This window comes from Apaloderma vittatum, unplaced genomic scaffold (assembly GCF_000703405.1).
Source record: "Apaloderma vittatum isolate BGI_N311 unplaced genomic scaffold, ASM70340v1 scaffold23197, whole genome shotgun sequence".
Classification (NCBI taxonomy): domain Eukaryota; kingdom Metazoa; phylum Chordata; class Aves; order Trogoniformes; family Trogonidae; genus Apaloderma; species Apaloderma vittatum.
In genome coordinates, this window is record NW_009727018.1 from 12818 (window position 1) to 38526 (window position 25709).

General features: G+C 43.4%; 1 protein-coding gene across 3 annotated transcripts; it reads left to right on the forward strand.

The window, feature by feature from the left end:
* Positions 1–914: 914 nt before the first annotated feature.
* Positions 915–23803, forward strand: SMAD9 (SMAD family member 9). Of its 3 annotated transcripts, none has more exons than XM_009873523.1 (6): positions 915–1537; positions 8992–9249; positions 12008–12145; positions 13884–14105; positions 18700–18956; positions 23648–23803. In XM_009873523.1, the coding sequence occupies exons 1-6, from the start codon at positions 1126–1128 to the stop codon at positions 23789–23791; spliced, it is 1431 nt and encodes a 476-aa protein (XP_009871825.1). In that variant the 5' UTR covers positions 915–1125; the 3' UTR covers positions 23792–23803. The 3 variants fall into 3 exon arrangements, with proteins under 3 accessions (XP_009871825.1, XP_009871826.1, XP_009871827.1); XM_009873524.1 differs by having other exon boundaries at positions 12008–12118; positions 23648–23802; XM_009873525.1 differs by lacking the exon at positions 12008–12145 and having other exon boundaries at positions 23648–23802.
* Positions 23804–25709: the final 1906 nt, after the last annotated feature.

Consider the following 25709-nt stretch of genomic DNA (forward strand, 5'->3'; position numbering starts at 1 on the left):
CTATCTCTGTATTTCAGACCTTTGGACTCAGTATGTACAAGAGGACCATGAAGTATATTTAAAGCAGTAAACAGCTTGACATACAAGGATGTTTTTCCTCAGAGTTCCAGGCAGAGGAAATATGTCATTTTCAGCTATAATTAGACTGGCTCCAGTTACATTTAAAAATAAATAAATTTTTTAAAAAAGAAAAAAAAACCAAAACCCTCAAGAACTAAACTCTTTCTGTTGGACTTTGTCAGATGTAGCAACTCCTAGCAGAAATAACTTAGGATCCATCCAGCACAAACCATATCTTTAAAACTGTGAGTTATTGGAGAGAGTGACACAGACTGGCCAGGCAAACAAGGTTTTTCTTTTGCATGTGAGAAAATGTAAATAAACTTAGAGACCTAAAAAGGCACTAAATGAAATCTGGGAGTAGTTGAATTTTAAATTAATTTTTCAGTTAATATTGTACAGCTCTTGACAGTAGAATGAGATTGGAGGGGCAGAGGAGGAGTTGAAATCAGAAAAATATTCTACTCATTACTTACATAAAAAATTGATATTACAGATTTAATTTCATAGAAGATGCTTGAGCGGAACTTACAGCTACTAGCATAAAAAAGGTATATTTTCTTTTGTAGGAAATACAACCCCAACCCTGCAACAATTTACCTAGTGGATAAAACTCTAGACGTATAAAATCAAGTGACTGGACACTTAATGCTTTCTGAGGCCCAACTCTAAAATGAATGTGGAGGGTAATTGGGATGAAAGGCTTGGACCCAAAATAAACATCAAAAAACAGAAAACCATTGAAAATTAAATATATACTTTTTGGATAATTTCTCTTTCAAAAGATTTTATTGAAAGAACAATGAAAGAAGTGTGTGAAGACTAACTATGTATTGTGTTGTTACTCTAGGCTTCATCAGCAGTTTCTTGATGTTTGGAAAGTCTTGAGACCCACTCTGTTGGACTGCTTGTAACCAGTGCTTGAGTGCACAAAAACGTACGTGCGGAAGAACCTCTCCTTGAAGGAAGCATCCATCTCAATATTGTGGAAACTCTGTGCAAGCCTTGCAAGGCAGAAGAGCAATTTGTGCTTCCCTTGAAGCTCGTGCAAAATCTCTGCTTCTTATGCACTCCAGCACCCCTATCAGTTCCTTGTTCTCCTTCACCAGCCCTGCAGTGAAAAGGCTGCTGGGCTGGAAACAAGGAGATGAAGAGGAAAAGTGGGCAGAAAAAGCTGTTGATTCCTTGGTGAAGAAGTTAAAGAAGAAGAAAGGTGCCATGGAAGAACTGGAAAGGGCTCTGAGCTGCCCAGGTCAGCCCAGTAAATGTGTCACGATCCCACGTTCCTTGGATGGGCGGCTGCAGGTGTCTCACCGCAAGGGGCTTCCCCATGTCATATACTGCAGAGTGTGGCGCTGGCCTGATTTACAGTCTCACCATGAGTTGAAACCACTGGAATGTTGTGAGTTCCCATTTGGATCAAAACAGAAAGAAGTGTGCATTAATCCCTACCATTACCGGCGGGTGGAAACCCCAGGTAATTATATAATCTGCAAATGATTCATGTCTCTCTGTTAGCTCTTGCACTGGTGGGTCTAGACTTAGTCGTAGAATCATAAAGTCAGAGAATTGTTTAGGTTGGAAAAGACCTTTAAGATCATTGAGGCCAGCTGTTAACCTAGCAGTGCCAGGTCCACCACTAGACCATGTTTTTTAAGTACCTCCATGGATGGTGACTCCACCATTTCCCTGGACAGCCCATTCCAGTACTTGACAACCCTTTTGCGGAAGAAATTTTTCGTAATATCCAGTCTAAACATCCCCTGACACAACCTGAAGCTTTTTCCTCTTGTTCTATTGCTTGTTACGTGGGAGAAGAGACTGACTCTCACATTGCTACGGCTTCCTGTCAGCTAGTTGCAGAGAATGATAAGGTCTTCCCTTAGCCTCCTTTTCTCCAAGCTAAACAACCCCAATTCCCTCAGCCACTTCTCCTAAGACTTATACTCTAGACCCTTTACCAGCTATTTTGCCTTTCTCTGGCCATGCTCCAGCACCTCAATGGCTTTCTTGTAGTGAGGGACCCAAAAGTGAATACAGGATTTGGGGTGCAGCCTCACCACTGTCAAGTACAGAGGGAATCATTGCATCCTACTGACTTGTGCTCTGAAATCTGAAAAGACAGGTTCCATTTGATGGAAGGACCCTGGATCTTCCCTGCCAGATGGCATCACAGCTCTGGCAGCCCAGAGTAACAAGGAAGTGAGGAGCACCTTGCCCCATGGGGGTCTGTGTCCCATTGGACCCCTGAGGGTGGCCAGATCTTGTCCAGGGTGCTGAAAGGGACTTTCCTCTTTGTGGACATGGGTGCTGACTGCCCTCTGAACCCACCCCCTAAAAGAACTGGTGTCCATTTGCATGAAATCTAAGCACCATCCTAGACTTGCAACCTTGAATCATAGAATCATAGAATATGGAATCATAGAATGGCCTAAGTTGGAAGGGACCTTAGAGATCATCTAATCCAACCTCCCTCCCATGGGCAGGGACACCTCTCAACTAGACCAGGTTGCTCAAGGCCTCATCTAACCTGGCCTTGAACACCTCCAGGGAGGGGGCAGCCACAACCTCCCTGGGCTATCTAGTCCAGAGTCTTGCCACCCTCGAACTGAAGAATTTCTTCCTAACATCCAATCTAAACCTATTCTCCTTCAATTTAAATCCATTTCCCCTTGTCCTATTGCTGGATGCTCTTGGAAGAAGTCCCTCTCCAGCCTTCCTGTAGGTTCCCTTCAGGTATTGGAAGATGATTATAAGGTCCCCCCCAGGGTCTTCTCTTTTCCATCTCCCTCAGCCTGTCCTCATAGCAGAGGTGCTCCAGCCCCTGGATTATCTTTGTGACCCTCCTCTGGACAATTTATGTCATGTCTAAAAACCAGCAATGAACTCAGTAATCCACAGGAAAAATAGATCACTAGCTCTCTCCTTAAAGATCAGAGTTGCAGTAAGATGACTTATTTTGCTGTGGATATGAAGTCAGGTCAGTTGATTCTTCCTAAAATGCCTGGTGGCTTGCCTTCTGTGGGATTTGCTTACCTAAATAGATAGTCTATGTGAAATAAATCCCCCAAATTCCCATAAAACTTTCAATTTTTCCACTGATAATACTCTTTAAGACTGGACTTGGTCAGCACTGAGAACTTGCGACCTCACTGAAGGGTCATTTAGTTGGGTTTTGGGCCAATGAAACAGCTGTTACAAATGAGCATTTAGTGTTGGCTTCTATAGGGATCTTAGAAAGCAGGGCTGGCAGAGACTTTGAGCAATCATCCTGTTCTCTGCCTCTACTCCCAAACCAAACCAAATTATCAGGTGCATTCCTGACAGATCTTTTACTAATGAGCTCTAAAAATCCCATGTGATAGAGGCTCCACCACCTCCTCAGGCAAGTGAATCTATTGCTTTGGTATCCTTATAGTTCAAAATGATTTCTAATGTCTAACCTAGCTCTCCCTTGGTGCCAAGAATCACAGTAATGTAATTTACTAATGGATACGGTTGGTAAGTGTATACTTATTATTCTGTGATTACTCTTTGTCTGGCATGAACTTTACTCTGAGGTGGCATTAGGATCAGACAAGTGAAATGTGGGATGTTTCTTTTCACACAGATGAAATAAGGGAAAGACATTTGTTAACATTTGTTAACCAACAGGGGCTGCTCCCTTTGCTGATAGTCCTTCCACTGCAGCAGAGCTGTCATTTTGAAGTTGTATCTAAACTTCTGTAAACATTGTCACAACTAAAATTTTGCAGCTGCAGAGAGTGGTGCTTGTTCTCAACAGTTTTTAGTGGAAAGAGCTGATCGCCTGCCTTGTTAAAATAAACTCTTCAAGAATCTAAGAAAAGAGGCTCATAAAATACCCCATTTTGTGTATCTTTCCCTTTGAAGGCTGCAGTCTTGTGTCTTCTCGTTTCTTCTGGTCTAACTCCAGTGTGGTTAATGGAGTCTCCTAAGGGCCATAGCTGACAGGGCTGCACAAGCGCTGCTTTCAGCCTCCCTCTTCTGATCTGTTCAGTGCCAGCTAACAAATGCTAGTACTGGGATAATCCAACAGCTGTTAAATTCCTGCCAAAGTTTGTTGTTCTGACCCTGACACTGGGAAGGTTTTAGCTGTGAACTTCTCTGTTGTTCGTCTGTGCAGCAGACTAGCTACGTCTCTACTAGTAAATGAGACAAGGCTAAGGTGCAGGCCTGAGTGTTGCTGAATTGGTGCTCCCGGGCACAGCTTTGACCGATGTGGGCTGTCACGGACTAGCCATTCTGAGGACACGGGGGTTAGCCCACAGGAGAGACTTTGGGGACTTTGGATGTGTCTACCTTGTTCTGGAGGTGAAAGAGAGCACAGCTGCAAGGATGCAAGCTGTGCCGGGCCGGTTCTCCACAGCACCCGGGAATTATTCTTGAGCGGTTGTGTTCACCACTGGCACTCTTCTTATGGGGACAGCTTAGAAGCTGAAGCTTACAAATGAGTCACCTGCCTGCTAAAGATAAGGAGTAGCAAGGAGGACTGCCTACTCGGGTGTGCTGCAGCTGTTGCAGGAGAGAGAACTTGCACCACTGTCAGTGGCAGTAATGCAGCTCCAGGCCAGTGGTGGTTAGAAAGCAGCGCTGCAAGGAGATGGTGGGAAGGCACGAGAAGAAATGAGCTTCACAAGAAAGTGGTAGCAGTGAGATCACCACAGAAAAGACTGGGAGCAACCAATCTAGGTGCCAGACTGTTTAAACAAGAGTCCTCTCTTAACTACAGGAATTCTTCTACATTTTGGCTGTTGATGATCTTAGGCTTATGTGAGATTCTTTAAGTCTCGTCCTCTAGAGCTAAAAAATTCACCTTTGATATTAGACAGTAGTACATTTTTTTATAATCCACAAGCCAGTATTATTTTCATAAAAATGTCCATCGTTTTGGGGCTCACTTTCCGTTACTGCAGTCTCTCTTGCTGACTCAGCTGCTCTGTCACCAGATCAGTTAATCTGTGTTCAAAAGGAATAAATTGTGTCACAGATTGGAGGGCCTCACTCTTTCTCTAATGGCCTCGCAGTTCCCTAGACCTCTATCATTCTAGAGAAGTCTGAGATTCAGGGATTTCATTGCCTCTGCTCTGTTCTCAGGCCACATCCTAATCTATGCTGACCATACTGTACAGATCATCCATAGCTTTTATTGCTGCTACAAATGTCCACAGCAAATTTCTTCTCAGGTCTGCTGAGCAGCAGGTGCAATGTAGAAAAAAGCAGCAAATAGTTCCTCTATTTGTGCCACATCCCGCTGCAGAGAGGGGCTAGGCCACCTAGCCTCAAGGAGATAGATATGGTTAGGCACTGCTTCCCCCTTCATTGTTTTGCCTCGAAGAACTGGTCAGAAGTCTGTGTGGTTTGTCATCAGGAGAAGCTGTGGTTTCAGAATAGTATAGAAGCTGCCTATACATTTACCCTATTATTTTTATATGAGATCATTCATGTGTGAGTTCTGCAAATTCTAGTGTGCACTTTTGCTGTAGACAGCAGGAGCCTAAGTGAGCTTTTGACTTTAACTGATGACTTTCATCAAGCCCAAGTGGGACTAAGATGTGGTAGACTTCCAATTGGAAGACCACCTGATGATCTCACTGTTGGCCATGTGTTTGGTGTTTGTGAATGGTCATAGGCATAGGGAGCAGATGGATCTCACTTGAAGACAGGTCTCAAAAGGCAGTAAGCTCTGCGAAAATGGGCTGATGTGTGAGAAATCACAGTATGGATGTTGTACCCGGAATTAAACTGTGAGGCAGATGATTAACTTGCTAACACGTGAAGTCACAGGCTTTGGGCACAGCCAGATTTCCAGCAAGACCTGTTGCAGCTGAAAGGAACAGGAGAAGGCCTAGAGTGGGAAAGGCAGTGGCAGGACTGCAGGACCATATTTGTTTTCAGTTGAACAAAGATCATTGACACTTTGACATTCATAGAATGAAGGATCCACCCCCAGTTCTTGGTGGAAAATAACAGGTAGAAGAAAAGAACCCCTCCAAATAGAGACAACACAGTTAAATTACAGGAACAGACAGGTCCCAATGCACTCAGTCAGTTTTGTGCCTCTGGTCACACTTCCTTCAGAGTGGTTGAGCCCTGGAAAGTGACATCTGTTACCAAAAGAACAAGGACAACAAGTCCCTCTGGGGAATACTCAGCCACAAACAAAAAACCTCTGAATTCTTCCACACCACAGAGGCTTTAGCCCTCTAGGCAGCCACAGCGCAGTCAGTGGAAAGATTGAGTGAGGTGGCAAAAACTGTACAGCAGAGCAGAAATTTAGAGTACCCTGGTCAGAGCTGGGAATGAGTTCAAGGCTTGAAAATTCCTCTTGCTGACTCATGCAGGGCAAATGAAAGGCTTTGTCTGGCAAGTGCTGTTCACACATACAGATTCTCGGCTTTCATTTAGAGGAGTTGCTTTGAGTTCTCACAGAGCTGAAGAAAGCGGCTTCCTCAGCAATGGTACCTGCAGCGAGGTGCCGACCTCCCAGCACTGCACAGCACAGCTGTAGCACAGCTGTCCCTTGCTCAGCACCCCTGATAGGTGCAGAGGGATCACTAGCTCTGTGTTTTCTAAGGCTGCTGGTCAGAGCTGGCTGAGCAGTAGCAGACCTGGCAAGCATCATACCATACCGGTTTCATGGAGCAGCAGAAGAAAACTCCAGAAGCAGCAGCAGCTCACAGCCTGGAGCTGCTCACAGAAGCGTGGGATGGGAGGGATCCAGTTACCCAAAACCAGATCTGCAGTGATGGTACTGGTCTTGTCCCAGTATAGAGGAGATGATCTGAGCAGCAAAAAAAATCTGTTTCTTTTCAATGGCTGTGAAGAGATCCATGGGGGACTGTACATTTCATATGTGAATACCTGTATGAGTCCTACCTGGAGAGACTAGGAAATCCAAAAAGATAAAGAAGCAGTGAAGAAACAGAAATAGCTTTCTCTACCAAAGGATTTAAGAGGGTGGCAACAAAATCTTCAGCCTTCAGGTAGGGGCATATCAGAGGCAGAAGAAAAGAAAGTATTCTCCAGAGCTCTGTCCAGAAGCTAATTAGAAACGCACTGGGCCAGAGAAGGGTCTAGGTTATATCTCTCAACAGGTGTCCCAGTGCCTATGTTTCCAGGCAGGTAAGAAGATGACTTCTGCAGTGAACCCCATGTCATCAGTCCAATCTTTTGTATATTTTCAGGGCTCAGTTCTTCAGTTCATGAATAACTGGCAAATTCCCAAGTGGTACATGCCAGTTTGTGGGCAGGAGCATGGTTTAACCCTGCCCCATCTGCAGCATAGTACAGCATCAAGCAAGCAGCTCTAAACCTGCCTTTGGTACCAGGCACTGGTCCTCCTCCTCCTGCTTAAACTGCACCAGCTCTCTGAGATGTGCACTGAGAGTGCATTCCAAGGAGGATGTTGCTACAGTGTCTTCTCATGCACATGCTTTGCATTATCTATATAATATTCACTTTATAGCAATTATTCTACTCTTTCATTATGCTAGATGAATGAGAGTTCACTGTAATTAAAAGGTGTTAGCTAACCTACCTAAAAAGAATTGGCCTTACCCAGACAGAGCTTTTGGGCCCAAACAATATGTTAAAACACGTTCAAACTATATATTCCTGACAGCATTTATAAGCAAGAGCACACATTGCTATTTGTTTCCATAAGCTACTAATGATAAACTGAAAGATTACGTGCTGCTGGGTTTTAGGCCAGAGGAACTCTGGACACTAGGTCAATCAATACAAGCCTGCTGAATTGTTCCCCATATTGGGACAATTTATCCTTGTCACAATAGCTCAAATCACCTCCTTATCTTCCCTGGTGGCTTTTAGATCTGCACGATAGCAACTGAGGATTCATTCTCACTACTTGTGTTTAAGATCTTAACTAGAATAATTAGGTATTATATGAGCTATTAACTAATAGAGAAATCTTGGGGTACATGAATCACCTATTGTAGGTGCTGTTCTTTCCCCAAGGACTATAGGGAACCCAGTTAAAGCCTCAAGCTGAACTCCCATATGGAGAACTTTTTAGCAAACTTCTTTGTGTTCCAGTCTAGAGGCTGCATCTTTATAAGTAAATCACTAGTTGGGTTTTCTAAAGTGTTTTGAGTCCAATTCTGCTCTTGTTCCTGATGTGTCAGAATCTAAAATAATTTGGGTCACCTGTTAACAGCACTGACAGCATGAGGTATAAGTGAAGAGAGTTTGTGAAGAGAGGTAATATCTTCTGTTAGACCAATTTTTACATGGATGAATTTGGATTTCAGTTTTCTGAACTGCATTTTTCATGTCTTAGCTACCAGCCATTGACATTTGCCTCTTTATGCTAGATCTTTTCTAACTATATTGCAAAGCTAAATTAATATTGCTGCAATATTTGAATTGCCATTTACATTTCCTTTTAAAGATCGCACTGTCTGTCTGGCAGCATTTTCAAGTACCCGAAAACCTTTTAAATCTGGTGTCTAGCTTTGGATTTGTGCTTCCTTTTGCCCATCTGTAAAACACTGGTAATAAAATATGCAGTGTATTGTAGAGCACTATTAATTGTTATTAAACTCAGCTGTGGTTTTGGCAAATCCTGGTGATAATATTTAGGAAACCCGTGACATGTTCAGTCCCTCAGGAACAAAGTTAATTTTGAGAAGGAGAAATGAGCCACTTGCATTTTTGTAAGAGGGCTGTGTGTGCATGTATGAATTTCATGGTACCTTGCTTGAGTCCACATTTTGCATATGGAATTGCTGCAACTGGCTGCAGATTTGGAAAAAAAAGGTCCAAGAATCAGCTTTTGATTCTTTTCTTTGAACAGGTTTGTTGTCCTTCAATGACTTGTATACAGACAGCAATATCTGGGCATCATGAGTGCAGTTTTAACCAGATCTCTTCTGTTGCTTTTATTTTCAGTCCTACCTCCTGTACTCGTTCCAAGACACAGCGAGTTTAACCCTCACCTCAGCCTCCTCGCCAAGTTTCGAAACACTTCTCTGCACAGCGAGCCGCTGATGCCGCACAATGCCACCTACCCCGATTCTTTCCAGCATCCTCAATGCACTCCTTTTCCATCATCACCCAGCCACATGTTCTCCCAGTCACCTAACAGCATCAGCTACCCCAACTCACCGGGAAGCTCATCTGGACCAGGGAGTCCGTATCAGCTCACGGGTAAGAATGAGCTTTCAGGTGCCCATTCTGTGTGCTCCGCCCAGGCTGTAGTTCCAGACTGAACTGTAGGACAGGATGGGATTGGAACTTGATGTCTTGTCTCCTAGTAGTGTCTCCCAGTCCTTCTGATGGATGCTCAAGGGACTAAGAGTCAGTCATCCTACTCCTAGAAGTGCGTGGATGAGATTTCGTGATCACTATAAGGGGAAATTTGACTAGAGGAGCTGGTTTGCCAGGCTACCTTCTGCCTAAAGCTTCCCATCCAAGCTTCGGATAAAATTCACAAAAAAAGAGTACTTAAAACTAAGTTAAGCACCTCTAATAGGGATGATGTGGGTAGGAACCTTTAGAAATTCCATCGAGAGAGACGATAAAATGGGGCAATTGGTACACAGAAATATTTTCCAATGTATGATGATTCTGCTGACTGTATAAACTTCAGGTAATTATGGTATTTAACAATCTGACCCAACACTTGATGAAACCACCAAGCAAATTCCTATGACTTTGGAATGTGTTTCATCAGCTCCACAGTCCTGAGGTTGGCAGGGTTATGCCACTCAGATTGTTTGCATTGTGAACTCCTTACTTAGTACTGCTCTAATTATCTGAGAATTTAATTATGCTTGTACTGTTAAATATACCAAGCAGGTGTCATGTGAAACAGCTGAGAGCTAGCTTCAGTATCAAAATATTGTTCAGATTAACTTGTAACTTTCAAATAGTTTCAATGATCTCAGCTTTTTCACAAAGATAAGTTCGGGTCAGAATCTTGTAGCTTAATGTTTTGATGTCTCAACTACAAAGGATTTAAATTCATGTCCTTAATGATATGCGTATTTTGATTTTAAGTGCAAGAAAGTTGTTTATTTTTAGAAGGTGTTTGTAGTATTTGAACTTCCTTTTAAGCTGGACACTTTCAATGGACCGTGATGTTTTTCCTTCCCTTTCCATTCACTGAGTGGACCTTCATTCATTTCTTCTCTTGATCTATAGTTCGGATTAAATCATATTTAGCAACATCAAAACATTTCAGCAAGTAGTAGGACTTGTTTGTCTTCTCCAGTCTTTTTCTTTCACCTCTGTGTAAGCAAGCTGGATTCAGTGGAGCTGGTCCTGGCAGGTAAATCAGGCCCATTCCAACTGTCTAATGACTCTGACTCGTGCATTTAACTGAACTTGGGACCTTGCAAAGCTACTTAAAAATGGAAGTGGCTCAACCCGAGCTTCAGTATATCACAACACATCACATGCTGATAAGCATAATTTGCCTGTGTAACACTCAGGGATGGAAGACTATCAAGGCTATAAGGCAAACTGGAGTTACATTAAGAACCTCGAATGGGATTGGTGTGACCAAATATAGATGTCAGCAATGCAAATTTCTACATCTCATGCAGTTTCCTGTACTCTCTCTGTAATCAGTGGAGAAAAACAAACACTCTTAGAACCAGGTTCATTGATCTTAAGGTACACTAAAATAGCTGAGTTGCACCATGTCTGCAGATGCCTTTTTCTATAGTGGGTATAAGGAGAGCTTATGGTGACCATCTTAGATGTGGATGTCAAAAATACCTGGGTAACTACATTATATTCCTTTCTGTGACTTCTATTTTTTTCCATTTTTCCATGATTTTGTTTTATTTTTCCAGCATGTTGCATTTTCTGTGGGAGGTTTATGTCATCTAGCATATAGTTTATAAAATTTCTAAATCCCAAACAATGCTTAAATAGAATAATATTCCTGTGCAGCACTTACTTGGAAGATTCAATAATTGTATCTTGAGACAGTCTGCATTTATTCAGTCTGGGTAATGTTGCTCTGTTTTGAGGGACAGCCAACAGACCCTGAACACAAGATGAAACTTCAGCTTGGAAGCAGGTGAAACCTTCATCTTCTCAAAGAGACTCAGTCCTGTAAACTTGTATATGCCTATAATTTACACATAATCCCACTGGGTTTCTGTTGAAATGCATAAATCTGCATGCTTTTAGTGCTTATGCGGAGAATGTCGACATCTGCTATAAAAATGAAGTCCCTTTTTCTAAAGCCTCCTGTCTTTCTTGAGAATCCCCACTATAGAGTCATTTTCTGTTTGCTAGCTTGCTGCACCATAAATGAGACAAATCAGGACAGTTGATACTTTTTCTCCATAATTTTTCATCACATCTATTGTTCTTTAATGGGAAGGTGAACAAACCAGAAGAGAGCTGACATTCCCTGGTAGGACAGATGTAAAAGGATAAATCTAGAGGATTTTGTCAAGTCTGATTTTAGAGTGTAAAGGCTTTCCATCAGCTTTTTTATAGTTTGTGAAGAAGGAGAGCTTTCTTCTAGAGGATCAGTTAAAGTTAGCGTCTGCTCTTAAATCATCTTCATTGAGTTTTAAATTTGCCAGAGAAGTCTGGAAATGAAGGATCAAACTGCATTACATTTTTATTGTAACAGCTGGTTACCCTAAAGAGAGCTTGAGTGGACATGGGTCTAGGCAGTGTTGTGACTGACCCTCTCTCTTTTAAGTGCAGCAGGTCCACCACGGCAGCCCTTCCTTCTCGTTCTCCCTGAACGTGCGATGGTCTTGGTCTGGAGGCCAAAGGGAAGTCAGGTTCAGACTTGTGCTCTATTTCCAACCCTTCTCTAGCTAAACAGTGCTGAAGAAGTTAATTTTTAACCAGGAAAAGCCGTGGAGAATTTATCAATGTATTGATTTAGGTGTCTTTTCTTTTCTTTCTTTCTTTCTTTCCTTCTGTCTAATAGTGGAAACTCCACCCCCGCCTTACCATGCAAGAGAACCTCCAGGGATCCACAATGGGCGGTCAATGGATGCAATAGCTGAAAGTCAACTAGTGCTGTCTTTGCCCAATGGAGGTAAATCTGCCGACGGAGAAGCTGAAAGTAAATAACCATTTGTATTATTCTTCAAAGAAAAAAACTGTTAAGAAAAATAATTCTTATTTGAACAAGAAGGTTCAGTGATCTATAATAAAAAGTTTCAGACAGTTCTACAGTAAGACCCAAACAGAATATGATGATTTAAGGGTTTAGTGAATTATGTGTGAAGTTACTGTGTTTAGACCTTATTTGCATCTATGGACTGTTACAGTTAGCTGTTAAAGAAAGCAAATACTTGTTATCTACATTGTAAAGACAAAGATATCAAATCAAGGATGGTGAGGCAGTATAACACACAAGAGCACTATCAATATCAGAACTGATTTCTTTATCACCTTCAGTTCTGGGTTTCACATCCTTTAAAGCCTTGTGGTCAGGACGTTTCTTACTGCCATCTGTGTATTACTGTTAGATTACTGGCTGGCTAGAACAGAAAAGGACATGTTCTAGTGAAGTACAAAGAGATTTTTACAGAAGGCCAAACTTTTTTTCCTCATGTAAGAATGCTTTAGTGGGGGAGGGCATGAGTGGTCAGAGTAAAAGGGTCTGGCAACCTCCTCGCTCTTCTCAAATCAACTTCATGACTCTCCAGCACCGTGTCCGTCACCTCCAGACTCGTAATGGCAGGTGATGCCTCCATCATTCAAAGCCCATTGCTGCAGAGCAGCGAGGGGAAATGGAATTTCTCTGCTGGGTTTTCCTTTGGCTGCTGCAAGGGAGAAATCATCATTGTTCTTTTAGTCCAGCATATTGTAGTCCTAAGCATATGTCCTTTATGGTGTGAGGACTGAACACTGTGCATGCACTTGCACATTAGAAAAATAATGCCAGCTTTCTGAAACAGTGCATCACAGAACTGGAGTAGAAGGAAGATGAGGGTGATAGTGCTAATTACATATGGGTACACAGAATGGCTAGAAAATAACTAGTTATCAGACACCAATACTTTTAAATAAATTGTCGAGATACTTTAATCTCTATACTGTTTACCATCCCTGATCACTATCCTAATGAATATTGCTTGGAAGTTTATTAAAGGTTATACACAGAGGCGCTCTGGGGGCAGGGGGAGGGTCACATGCCTATGGTGGGAAGGCAGGATAAGGTTTCCCACTAATTCCTGCAGATTGAATGAAGCTTAGAGATTCTGTTACATTTTTGAATCTTTCTCTGTCTCTGAGTTAGAAAACCGGGGCAGGGGTACCTCCAAAAGAAATGACCTTGCTGGCACTTCTGCTTACAGTCCCACATGGAAGCAGAAAGCTCCACACCATGCAAAAAATTGGGGAGAGTGATTGATTATTTGTGAACTTCAGAATTTGATACTAGGCTGAAGGCTTGACTCAGTTTTGGCTTGCTTTGAGCCCATCTGTCATCCCTAGCTCCTGCTGGTGTGCAGAGCAGGTGTATCCCTTACTATTTTCAGTGTAGAGGTTGAGCCCCGGTTCTGCAAGGAATGTAAGCATGTGCTTAATTTAATGCAGTGGACTTATCACTTTGAAGAATGAGTGGCACTCCTTGGAGGCTTTAGAGTTAAGCTGGGGTACCAGTCCTTTGTATATTTGGGGCTTCAGTCTTAAAATTAAGAAGAAACAGAAACTGTTGTTGCGATAAAGCGTGACATAAGTGACTGTTTAGATGAAGAGCTGGGGAAGTAGGAATGGGAGGGAGGAAAGAAAATGGAGAATGATTGTGTAAAAGGTATTACTGAGATCTGATCAGCTGACTTTATTTCCTATAGACTTTCGGCCTGTTTGCTATGAGGAACCCCAACACTGGTGCTCAGTTGCCTACTATGAACTCAACAACCGAGTAGGAGAGACTTTCCAGGCTTCCTCTCGAAGTATCCTTATAGATGGATTTACAGATCCCTCAAATAACAAAAACAGGTTCTGCCTGGGACTGCTCTCAAATGTAAACCGCAACTCTACTATAGAAAACACCAGGAGACACATAGGAAAAGGTAAGAGGAAATCTCTTCTCCTCAGGAACATTCGGAGCTTGAAAGAACCGTGCACTGCACTTACAAACTGAGCTGATTTGTCAGATGTGCTTGTTTTAAAACCAAAGCTCTGAGATTACTTCTGAAATAGAAGGAAAGCAGCTGATTCTTTTCTGACTGGATAACAATCAGCAGAGTGGCTCCTTACAAAAGCTATTTACTTGGCCTGCAAAGAGAAAAATGTTGTTTATAGTTGTGTGTTCTAATTTAGCAATATGTATTTCCATTTTATTTATTAGAGCTTCTGGCAACTGGGAATATTGCCATTGAAATGCCGTTAAAAGGATAATTGCTCGTGCCTTGGGGCTGGTTCTCCTCCCACCAAATAACAAAGGGAGATAGATGAAACACTTAGTAGTTGAGTTACTTAGCTGAAGAACTCTACAAGAATTGCCATTGTAGCTTTTTCCCCTCTACCAGTCTGATTCTCTGCCTTGTCAACTTCTCACAGGTAAAACTAAGTTTTGGATTCTGCCTGCAGCTGCTCTCCTTATATGCTTCACTTCTGGTGCATGTAAACCTGGTGCACACAGGGACATTTGCTACTTGTGACAAGTACAAGGAGACCACACCTGGGCATTTGTGGCCACACACACTCCATCCCAGCTCACTAAGTCTGTGTAGGGCCTGATGTTCTCCCAGAACTTACTGTTGTTTGTAGCAGTGAGTCAGAAGCCCTGTACTGGCAACTTCGCTGTGCAGATGAAGCTTTGCCCGTTCAGGTATATCCAGTCTAGACTAATTATCTTGCCAACCCAACCTCTCACCAGTAGCTGCCTGGGAATGGATTTCCCACTGGGCTAATTACCTCTAATTGTTCCACTCCTATTATCTTGTCAACCTCACCTCATTTCCCAGGCCTAGAGCAGTATTTTAATTGGCTCTTGATAGTCTAGTGTTGAATGACTGAATACAAGGAAGCTCTGAGACAAATGTGACACGGTTTTTACAGAGGACATTGAACCTGAAGGCTAGTGCGGGAGCTGCTGTACTTAGCTCTTGCACTTCTCTCCAGAAGGGAAAGCACTTGTGTTGCAGACAGACTGTGTGAAGTCAACGTGATGCTACAAGTAGCTGTCACAGTAGCTTGTTGTGAAGGGTGGAAATGAGTTGTACACCTAGTTCTAACTTACTCAGAATATAAAGCAAAGCTTCTCCATCAGCATGTGCTGTCAGAGTGGTGTAGATCAAAGCTGAGCCCGGCCCTGAAAGAAGAATGACAAAAGATCACAGTCAAAGCTGTCATTTGCGGATGTTACATCCTGTGACTTTCTGCCCCAAAAGAGGAAGAAACAGAACAGAAGGAAAATGAGGTATATGCTAATGGTCCTCATCCCTTCAAATCTGAAGATCTGTCATTGATTCAAATCTGAAGATCTGTTGTCATTGGTTAAAAGTCCTTTAAACTCTTACACTAGGAATCTGCCCAAGGGAAGGGAGCAGGTTGCCCACAAGAGGAGCTTAGTATATCAGAGTTCATTAATTTTACTGCTCTTCCCTGTTCATGCAAATCTTTAAAAAAAAACATGTTGAAGTGGAGTAGAATTGGCACCAGTACAGGCCTGCAGAAGAGCACAGAGCAGCTCCAGAAGTGTGCAGTTCAAAGGCATGCTGGACAGATGAAAGCTGCTGAAATGGATACAATTGTCACATGTTAACAGAGGAGAAAAAAGAGTGAGTAAACAAGATTAGCTCAGTAGGATAAGGATATGTGATTGAATTGTCATCTAGTATATCAGCGTGAAACGGTTTCCTGGAAATACCACATCAAAGCTAAAACCAATCCAGAACACAATGCAACATCTACTAGCAATTGGACCTGTTTCAACAGTCAGACTTCAAGGACAAAAAGGGGACTTCTGATTGGAATGTCAAAAAGATGTTCATGCTTAGAGACTCCTGAATTTCCAGTTTCTGCAGAGAGCAATGAAATCCCACTAAAACATACGGACCCTTGATTTGGTCCTCTACAAATACATATTCAGCTGCATGGCTTCCTTGAGGGTGCTTGTCTCTGGTGAACAAATACCAGCAAAATGGAAATACACTCTGACATCTCATTACTGCTGTATTTATTGATTTTAAAAAGTCCACAAGGAAAAAGCAAATTATAGCGTCTGTTTTCCAATGTGACTTTGTTGCTTTATAGTACACAGTTTGGGCAATGCCTTTGAAAGCATTTATTTTTCTTCAGATATTTGGTTACTCAATATCATCTGAAAAAAATCCAGCCTTTTAATAATAGCACCCAGAAGTGTGGTCACCCTAAATCTCCTCTCCCTACCCTGTGTTCTCACTCTGTTTACTTCAGGAAGTTATATGGGCTCCATCAAGGTCACTTAGGACCTTTGTGTTTTCAGTCCTTTACTTTTTTCCATCTTCCACGGAAGGGAAGGGAGACACAGATCAAGTAATAGCAGTCGCAATGTGCAACACCCGATAGCGTCCGGTGTAGCTGGACTGGAGCTGATGACCGGTCTAATGGAGCTGCCGTCTCACCATTGTTCCCAGTGCAATACTAGTGTGTGCTCTGAGCCACACCCCACCACCACTAACATCTAGTTTGAGATCTCGTGGATGCATAGTAGTAAAAGTCAAGTGATGGCTTGAAGACAGACTTTAAGGTTCCCATCTGAGTCACCCTGGAAGTCTGGGAGAGTGTATGTTTCCCAGATTCCTTTCCTACTCAACCTGCTTTTCCCCTAGTCTTTCTCACTTCTGCTTAGAGGCTGTTTTTGTCCTAAGGATGTGCTGCTGCCCCTTGCTGTCATAACCACAGAATGATGAATAGACTGGGAATATGTAACCAGTCTTTTTTGTATGAAAGACAACAGGAATAAAACTAATTACAAGTGAATTATTAAAGCAGTTATCACTAGTTTGCAGGGAGTCCACTGAGACTGTGAACATGTGCATTTATATGTAAGGGTTTGAACGCTTTACCTATGAATAAAGAGAAGGATTTTATTTTTATTTTTATGTAGTGGTGGTTTTTATGAGAAAAAAGAACTTTCTTCCACCTTTCTTAGCGATGGGAGGAGTTTGTGTGAATCTGGGCATGGGAAGAGTCAATGTCTAGGCATCTTCACGTCCCCCTTCAGGACGTGGTTTCATGCTCATGTTTAAGCAGTCTGGGTCCCCTGTTGACAAAGATCTCAGTGCAAATAAATTGGTTTTGCTTGTTTTTAAGTTTATTGGCTAGTTCAGTTCCCCAATCGAGATGGCCGCTGAGTCCTCAGCCATTGCTGCCAGCATGAAAGCAGATGTGGGAAGAAGCAGCAGAGGCGGAGAACGAGAGAGCGTTTTCAGCACCTGCACACATGTCCATCAGTTTAAGCTGGCTGTGAGCCTGAACTCAGTAGCAGATGGAGCAAACTATCTAGTCACAGTCCCTCTCATCATCTATCAACTAGAGAAGGCATCTACATAATTAGCTTACACAAGATTCCTAACTTTAGAGTTTCTTAAAACGGACCAAGATAAATTCTCCCACCAATTTAGGTATATTTTCATGCAAGCAGACATCCTAGGGTACCAGCATCTTTGAATGGATAGAAATGCTTTCATCTTCAATTTCCCCAAGGCACGGTAAAAATGGAGAGTTAGTGTTGGTAAGTCACTCGGACACTGAAAAGTCCAGAATGAAAGCATTTACTTGCTAGAGGTCACTCCGAACAAGATTTGATGAGCAAGTGACATCATGTAAATATGTGATTCTGATGTGGTGGATAAAGAAATACACAGCAAAGCTATTTTAAGTACACACCATGCTGTGTTTGAACTGCATGGATAGGATCCTGTAGTAAAAAAACAGTACACAACAAAGTGGATCTTGCTCAGCGTGCATGTGCTCAACAGTGAAAATAAGATGCGTAACACAGAATAGATTTGACAGTTCTTTTACAGTTTTGATCCATGTTTTGTGTGCGGCTGACATATGTTTGATATTTGTGTGTGTCTTGTCATAAAATATTATACTGTTGGATTACAGAAGTAAACCAACTTTCACTGAAAAACAAAGAAAAACATCATGTGCCAAGACTTTTTTCTCCTAGACTAGTACCTTGAAATAGTGGTTATGACAGTTTCCTCATAATGTTGGTGGGTCCATTGTACAGATACACAGGTTTGCACACAGTTTTACTGTGTTTTGAAAGGCAATGATAGGACAAGAAGAAATGGCCTCAAGTTGTGCCAGGGGATGTTTAGATTGGATATTAGGAAAAAGCTCTTTACCAAAAGGGTTGTCAAGCACTGTAACAGGCTGCTCAGGAAAGGGGTAAAGTCACCATCCCTGGAAGTAATTAAAAGATGTGTAGATGTGGTGCTTAGGGACATGGCTTAATGGTGAACCTGGCATTGTTAGGTTAATGATTGGACTTAATGATCTTAAAGGTCTTTCCCAACCTAAATGATTCTGTGATTCTGTAATGTTTAGGCCTGGAATGATCCTGGGCTTGTATGCCCACACCAGTAGACTAGTTCCAAGAATTACTGGTATTAAGCGTGTTGTGAACAATGAAGAAACAATACACGTTATCTTTTGTTTTTCAAGGTGTTCATCTTTACTACGTCGGTGGGGAAGTTTATGCCGAATGTGTCAGTGACAGCAGTATTTTTGTGCAAAGCCGCAACTGTAACTACCAGCATGGTTTCCACCCGGCCACTGTTTGCAAGATCCCCAGTGGCTGCAGTCTCAAGATCTTCAACAACCAGCTCTTCGCTCAGCTGCTTGCCCAGTCAGTCAATCATGGTTTTGAAGTGGTGTATGAGCTGACCAAGATGTGTACTATTCGAATGAGCTTTGTTAAAGTAAGGATCATTTGTTTTCTCTTGCATTTCTGAAAAGGCAAATCTCATTGCATGCTAGCTGTGGGGCATAACTAGACCCTGTTAAGTCCTCCCCAAGTGGGGATTTAGACACCCAACTTGCACATAGCAGTTCAGATTGCCTGGTTTCCAGTGTTGCCCTGAACTTCTAGGTGCTTAAAATCAATAGATTTTGTGGTCAACCTGGAAATTACTTAGATTCCAAAAATTAGGTATTTCATAGGTTTGGGTTTTTTTTGAAAATGAGCAGAGATTTTGTGGTGATGTTCCCCCATTGACTGCATAAAGAGCTCAACGTAGAGGAGCTTAGCAACATATAAATGTTGTAGCACGTCTTAGGCATTTGTGATCTCTCCTGTCATTACTGGTTTGCAATAGAGCTTGATAGACCCGTAGATCTGAAAAGAATGTTCTTATGTCTCTAGACTACTTTACAGTCTCACCATTACTGTAGACTGGTACATATGGCGTCTCTCAAGAAACACCAGGTCTTCCTTCAGCCCCGACTGAACTTGCTGGGAATTGTTGCTGTTTTCCACCTGCCTGATCCCCGGCAAGTGATTGTCTTAATTTCTGATGACATTCACTCTGTCCAGCCACATGGCCAAAAGGGCTTCTTGGAATCAGAATAGAAAACCGAAAAGAACATCTGACCTTTCCCCTGTTATATGGAAGAGACAGGAGGGCACCAAAGCCACTACTGTTTCCATGTTTTTCATACCTGAACTTTGCAGTCTGACTGCCCTGTGTGTGATGTATCAGTCTCTGAGGGAGTTTCTTCTTAAGTCTTCTGAAAGGTATTTGCACCAGAATGAGATCTCTTGACTCCTTTTAGCACTTAGGTTCCTATTGTAGCATCAGGACCCCAGAGAATGGTGAGTATTTCAAGACTGTTTACCAATGCGCTAGACTGACTTCCTATAGTGCTGCTGGGGAGGGCTGGCCGCAACTTTCAGCCTGCAGACTAGAGAATCTGCACCATTAGAAGCCAGTTGGTCCTGCTAGGTACCATAAGAAGTGGCTTGAGATGTCCCTTTGTCTTGCAGATTTGGTTCTATACAAATGACTGAATCAAGCTATCTAAGATACTACACAAGTGCTTGAGGCTTGAGCCTAGTTCCCTTATGTTCTGCAAAGCAGATGAGTCGAGTCCCACGCGGGTTTCTGGTCTGACTCTTTCCAGCCAACCTTGGAAAACCGTCTCTGAGAGCATTAAAAGTGCCCTGTAACTTCTCCTGAGAGGCTAAGCCAAGATCTCCCTGCCTGTCACCATGCTGTTGCTTTGTTTTCGGGAAGGAACTGACATCTTGTTCACAGGCAAGCATTAGGAGGAAAAAAAGAAAGCAAGAAATCCAACAAACAGCATTTTCTTTAATGGAAGACATGAATGGGCATGTTGTTTGTAAAGGCAGTGTAGTCAGTTGCGCAATATTTTCATTATCTCAGCAGCTCAGGGGCAGTCTCTTTGATGTGTTATCTGCCTCCATGCCCAGCATGGCAGCAGAAATGGTGGTGCTGATGCATTAAGTAATGCTGCTGCCATATTATCGCCTTGCTTTGTTGAAACAATAACAGCCACTGTTGTGCCTCAGGCACCAGAAGACCAGGGCAAGGAATTGTTTTGAACCCTTTCCCATGACCTTTCGAATATGTCTATGCAAATCTCATCTAGGTTCTTTCTTCCTGGCTTGTAAAAACTCTTTCTTGTACTCAGTCTTAAATTATTTCTCTCTCAAGGTGTGAGACCTGGTGTGTTCAGTCTGGGGATGGGAATGCCCTGGGATGTTGGGTATGCAGTGCACAGAGGAGCATGTTGTAAGTCAGAGCCATGTGCCAAGAGTGCTTAGGTACAGGGCAAACCTGTGGCTTCTCCCGATTCATGTCCAGATGCTGCTGGTCACCTACAGCCCAGAGGGCAACCATAGCCAAAGGGCTGGAGACCCTGCCTCATACCCCACCAATGCTTGAGCTACCAATTGGGAGGCAGGGATAGGTAGAGACCGAGACATAAGAAACTTGCCAGGACTGTATCATCTTCTGGAGGCAGGACTTGGGACAGAGGGAGGTGAAGGTCCTGTCCACTGTGATACCCTTCATGTGCCCACGGAACATCTGGGAGGAGCTCAGCCCTCAGGCAAATGTGAATCATCAGTGAGAGTGGACAGCAATTTCCACCCACTGAGTGCTGCTGATAACCAAAGCAGGACAGCTGTTGTCCTCTCTCCGTAGATGAGGCAGCTGAAGAACAGAGTGGAGAGACGGAGAGTTTCTTCAAGCCAGAGTCTGAACACAGCACCATCCCTCCCACATTTCCCCCTTGGACTAAGGAGATGACCCAGCAGACTTGTCCCTGCTCCACTGCATAAGGCAGATCAGCGCTCTGGGATGTGGCTGGAGACTTGACTGGAGAGAGCTGCTGCCCACAGGAGATGGGAAGGGCTGGCAGGAGCAGCAGGAACACCTCAGTTGATCTTTCCTGTGCCAAAAGGTGCATTTCTGGCCTCCTCCGGGGTGTATCCATATCCTCTTCCCATCATCTGTGCAAAACACCGCCACAGTTTTGCAAGTTGTTCTCATTTTATTCTTTCATTAAGATTGCTCCACCTGGGGGTTCATTTCAGCTCCAGGGATGAAGGAGGCTGCCTGTGGCCTGAGTGATGTACGGAAGGCACAGGGGGTCCTGCCCTCCTGGCGTTGCCCCTGCTGGGAGCTCCAGCTGGCTGCCCAAGGCAGCAGCAGTGAGTGTATGGGAGATGCCTGTCACAGAGGGAGATGACCAACCAACTGCACCTGCTGCCGGACTCCTCCAAATCGGGCAGGCTGTGCTTGCAACCTGTCATTCCTATTCCTCCAGATTTTCCATCCTGCCGATCAGCAGAGGTGCACCGACTCCTCTGACACTCGCCATTCTGGCAGTGTGTCTTCATCAAGTACTTAAGACTTCACAGATTCAGAAGTCTGACTGCACTGATTTAGAGTGGCATTTTATGGAACGGTTTCCAGAACATCGGTCTGAGATGCCTGCAAACACAGGCCCTTTCTAGTCTGATAAATGATCTGCAGGTCAGAAAAATCCTGCCTGTTTCAAAGTGGGCTTTGGTGGGTCTGTCTTACTCTTCTGCTTTCTTTCCCCTTTTCCTTCATTAAGTAGAAATGGATTTTATCCAGACCCCTTACTACAGCATCTAGTTTTGGTGTTGATCCCAGTTCTGCATCTGTTCATTTGGAGTAGTGGGTTCTAGCAGCCTCAGTTGTCTGAGCAGTTCATCACTCTACAATGTAGGTTCCTTTGCCAGGCATCAGTCTTAACATACCTCCTTGTCCTTTTTTCATGACAAGAATATCAACCTGCCTGAGTAGCGCAACGATAGGTAAGGCTCAGCTTCTCTGATTGGCATCCTCCAAATGAAGAGCCTCATCCTGCGGTGGGACCGTGTTTTGCCCATTGCCCCATGGAAATCCGAGCTTGGTTCTGGCAGTGAGACAGATGATGAGCTGTGAGACTTTGGGCTGTGACTTGCATGCGTCGTGTGGCTGTGGAAACAGGCTGCATACTTAACAAACAGACACTGCGCCTGCTTGAGGCACGGGGACTTCTAGTTCTCTTTTCTCCCTGCTGGCACCTCATCCCCATCTTCTGTCAGATGCTCCATGTTCCTTCTCTCCTCAGAAGAGCTGGAGAAATTACTGCAAACAGTTGAGAACTCCCATGGAAAAAGAGGACATGCTCAAGGATAGAAAACCTATGGGAAGTGTCTATACGAAGGTTAGGTATGGTAGGAACTTTGCTGGAACTTTCTGGAAGTAGGGGGCCGGTTAGCTCAGTCAGTTAGAGTGTGGTGCTGATAACACCAAGGCCATGGGTTCGATCCCCGTTCGGTCCCCTTGTGTTGCCTGATCTAGTTGAGAGGCGTCCCTGCCCATGACAGGGAGGTTGGATTAAATGATCTCTAAGGTCCCTTCCAGCCTAGCCCATTCTATGATTCTATGAAGTTCAGATAAATACCTAGAATTACAGAGTCTCAGACTTGCAGGATGCATCTCTACCAATAAATGAAGCAGTGCCCAGGATTATTCCCAGGTCATGGTGAAGTGTTCTGACAGGGCCTGGCCTGGTTTTCGTCTGTGCCAGCATCTGAGCTAAACAGAACCAGTTCTGTTCAGTGATTTTTACTTCTCAGTTCAGTCGCTTCTGGCTTTAGACGTTGCTGACTGGGAAAAGTCACCAGTACTCTATCTTGATACTGACTCTTAGAGAGCGTCTGTCAGCATTTAGTGGCTGGCCCAGCCCTAACCCTGGACAGCCAGACAGCTTCTGCCAGACTTGCCTGGGCATGGCTCTGGGCTGCAAACAGCAGGGACCATTCCCCACAGGCCATCTGCAGGCAGCCAAGCTTGGAACCAGGCCTTTCAGTGCAAGTTGGTCTTAGCACCTGGAAGTGTGACTGAGCATTTTCAATTTAATAGTATAGAGTCCCTGATAATTGATAACAATGACCTTAAAAAGGAGCAAAGTTCCTAGAGAAAATTATCCTTAGGACAAAGCATTAAATCTGGGAACTTGGGTGATGGACTACTTGTAGTTCTGTTAAGACTGTCAGCGCTGGAGTTGTGATTTAATGTGGTTTTCTTGCAAAAACCCTTCACTTTTTTGTCCTTTGATACTTTTATAGGGCTGGGGAGCAGAGTATCATCGCCAAGATGTTACAAGCACGCCCTGCTGGATTGAGATCCACCTGCATGGACCATTGCAATGGCTGGATAAGGTGCTGACACAGATGGGCTCCCCTCATAACCCCATCTCCTCAGTCTCTTAAGAATCATCTCTAGAATTCCCTTAGGATGGATGCTATTGCAGGCGGTGGCTTATAGGATTTCCAGTGAACTGAAGCTTCTATATGTAGATGTATGTAGATGTAAATATATCTATTCATAGTCTACTCTCCCTTTTGTTGTTTTTTTCATGCTATGTTTTGTGGTTTCTAGTTACTCTGATGCCAGTACAATAAGTTTAGAAGTTCAGGTATAGCATATCTGTTCTCTAGTACAAAATAAGCCAAATTCCTGCAAAAGTGTCAAACCAATTCCTGTGAACATCTTTATTCCCCAGCCAAGCCAGTAAATGGTGCGAATTCTCAGCACTTTGACGCAGATTCAGAAACCTGGCTGTAGCTGTTCCTAGTAGGTGAAATTCACCCCTCTGCAGGCAACCAAAGTCAGATCTCTACACCATTTATATCCATTTTACATCATAATTTCAGGTCTAAAAGAGAACCTTAGGTGGTGTACGGGACTTATACATAGAGATGACTTGTATCCAGTGAACTGAAGGACTAAACTGCAATTCCAGTTTGTCTCCCTACCGCAAAGCACGATGGGACAACAGATCCTCTGAGGAGCTGAGGCACCCCTATCTCCCCTAGGATTCGGCAGGAGAGAGCCCTCGGGACACATTCAGCACTGGAGCCTTATCAGAGCATTCTGGACACATCTGAGTAGTCCGATACTGTTAACACAGTAGTGTATGGTACTGCTGCACTGAAAAGCAACAAGCTCCTAGAAGGAAAAAAAAAAACACATAAAGAAGAAAATTTGAAATATATGCCTGTAAGTTTAAAAACTAATTAACCTCCAGTGCTTTTTCGCAAAGTACGTACATACTTGCATATGTATCCGGCATGTAAATTGAATCCTATCCATTATACAGTATTGATGTAGTTTGTTTTAAAGTTAGAACTGTCTGTAGTTAGACTACTGTGCTGATACCAAGGGTACGTCTGAAAGAGACTCGAACTGTGATTCAGAAAAGGGAAATGAAGTGTGCATGGAAGAACTGATGAATTACTTTATCATTCGTCTTGGGATAGTCTCTGTGCTGAGAATAGAAAGCCCTGCGCCCATGGGATGCAATGAGGAGGTAGGAGTCAGCCCCATCCATCCCCTGTGCTGGGCCAGCCCTCAGGACCAGACGGCACCCCTCGAGTTTGACAGGGATGTCGTACATCCCCATGAACGTTTTTTCACCTTAGATAAAGGCTTCATCCATCTGCAGTGGCTTTGCCTCACCTGCAGGGGATGGCGAGGAAGTGCAAGCCACAAACAGGAGCGAACCTATGTGCAGAATCTTTTTAAAAAGCTCCTTGTCTGTGGTCCTTCTGTAGCAGGGAAACCTATTGCCCGTGCTCTCGTCCACAGAGCCAGCCTTACAAAATATTGTTCACTTGGTCACTTTTTTTGAGGAGCACATTTTGATGGTCCCCATTACCTTGCCGAAGGAGTAGAGGATTATTTCTTTCCAGGCATACCAGTAAGCTGAAAATTGTTTTGCTCTAAGATTCAAAAAGAGTGGTAACTTCTTCAGTCTCATTCCTCCTTAGAATTTAGCACAAGTATTCTGGGGGGGAAAGTTTTACAGAATGTTTCTCTGGTGCTACACATTTTACTGCATAATTAGAAGAGGATGCCTGAAATCTTCAGCTCTGTCACATCTGGAAAGGAAATAACATTCACTGGAAAGCCTGTCTGTGGTTTTTGAGGCTATGTAACACCTGTAACGGGTCGTAACTATGAACAGAGCAGACAGGTCAGTAAACTTGCAGGGTTACTTCATTGGAATGCATCTTTAGCTGTCTGCAGAATTTGTCGGGCATGCAAAGATAAATTATTGTTAAGTTTGAGCAGTAATAGTAAGTTGTGTAGGAAATTTCGAAATGCAAAGAACCCTATTCTGTCACC

What these genes read in the sequence shown, in the direction of transcription:
- SMAD9 (XM_009873523.1), top strand. Translation starts at nt 1,126, where the DNA reads ATGCACTCCAGCACCCCTATCAGTTCCTTGTTCTCCTTCACCAGCCCT. An exon ending in TGCCGACGGAGAAGCTGAAA is followed by an intron (nt 12,146 to 13,883) that starts GTAAATAACCAT and finishes TATTTCCTATAG; the next exon opens with ACTTTCGGCCTGTTTGCTAT. An exon ending in CAGGAGACACATAGGAAAAG is followed by an intron (nt 14,106 to 18,699) that starts GTAAGAGGAAAT and finishes TTGTTTTTCAAG; the next exon opens with GTGTTCATCTTTACTACGTC.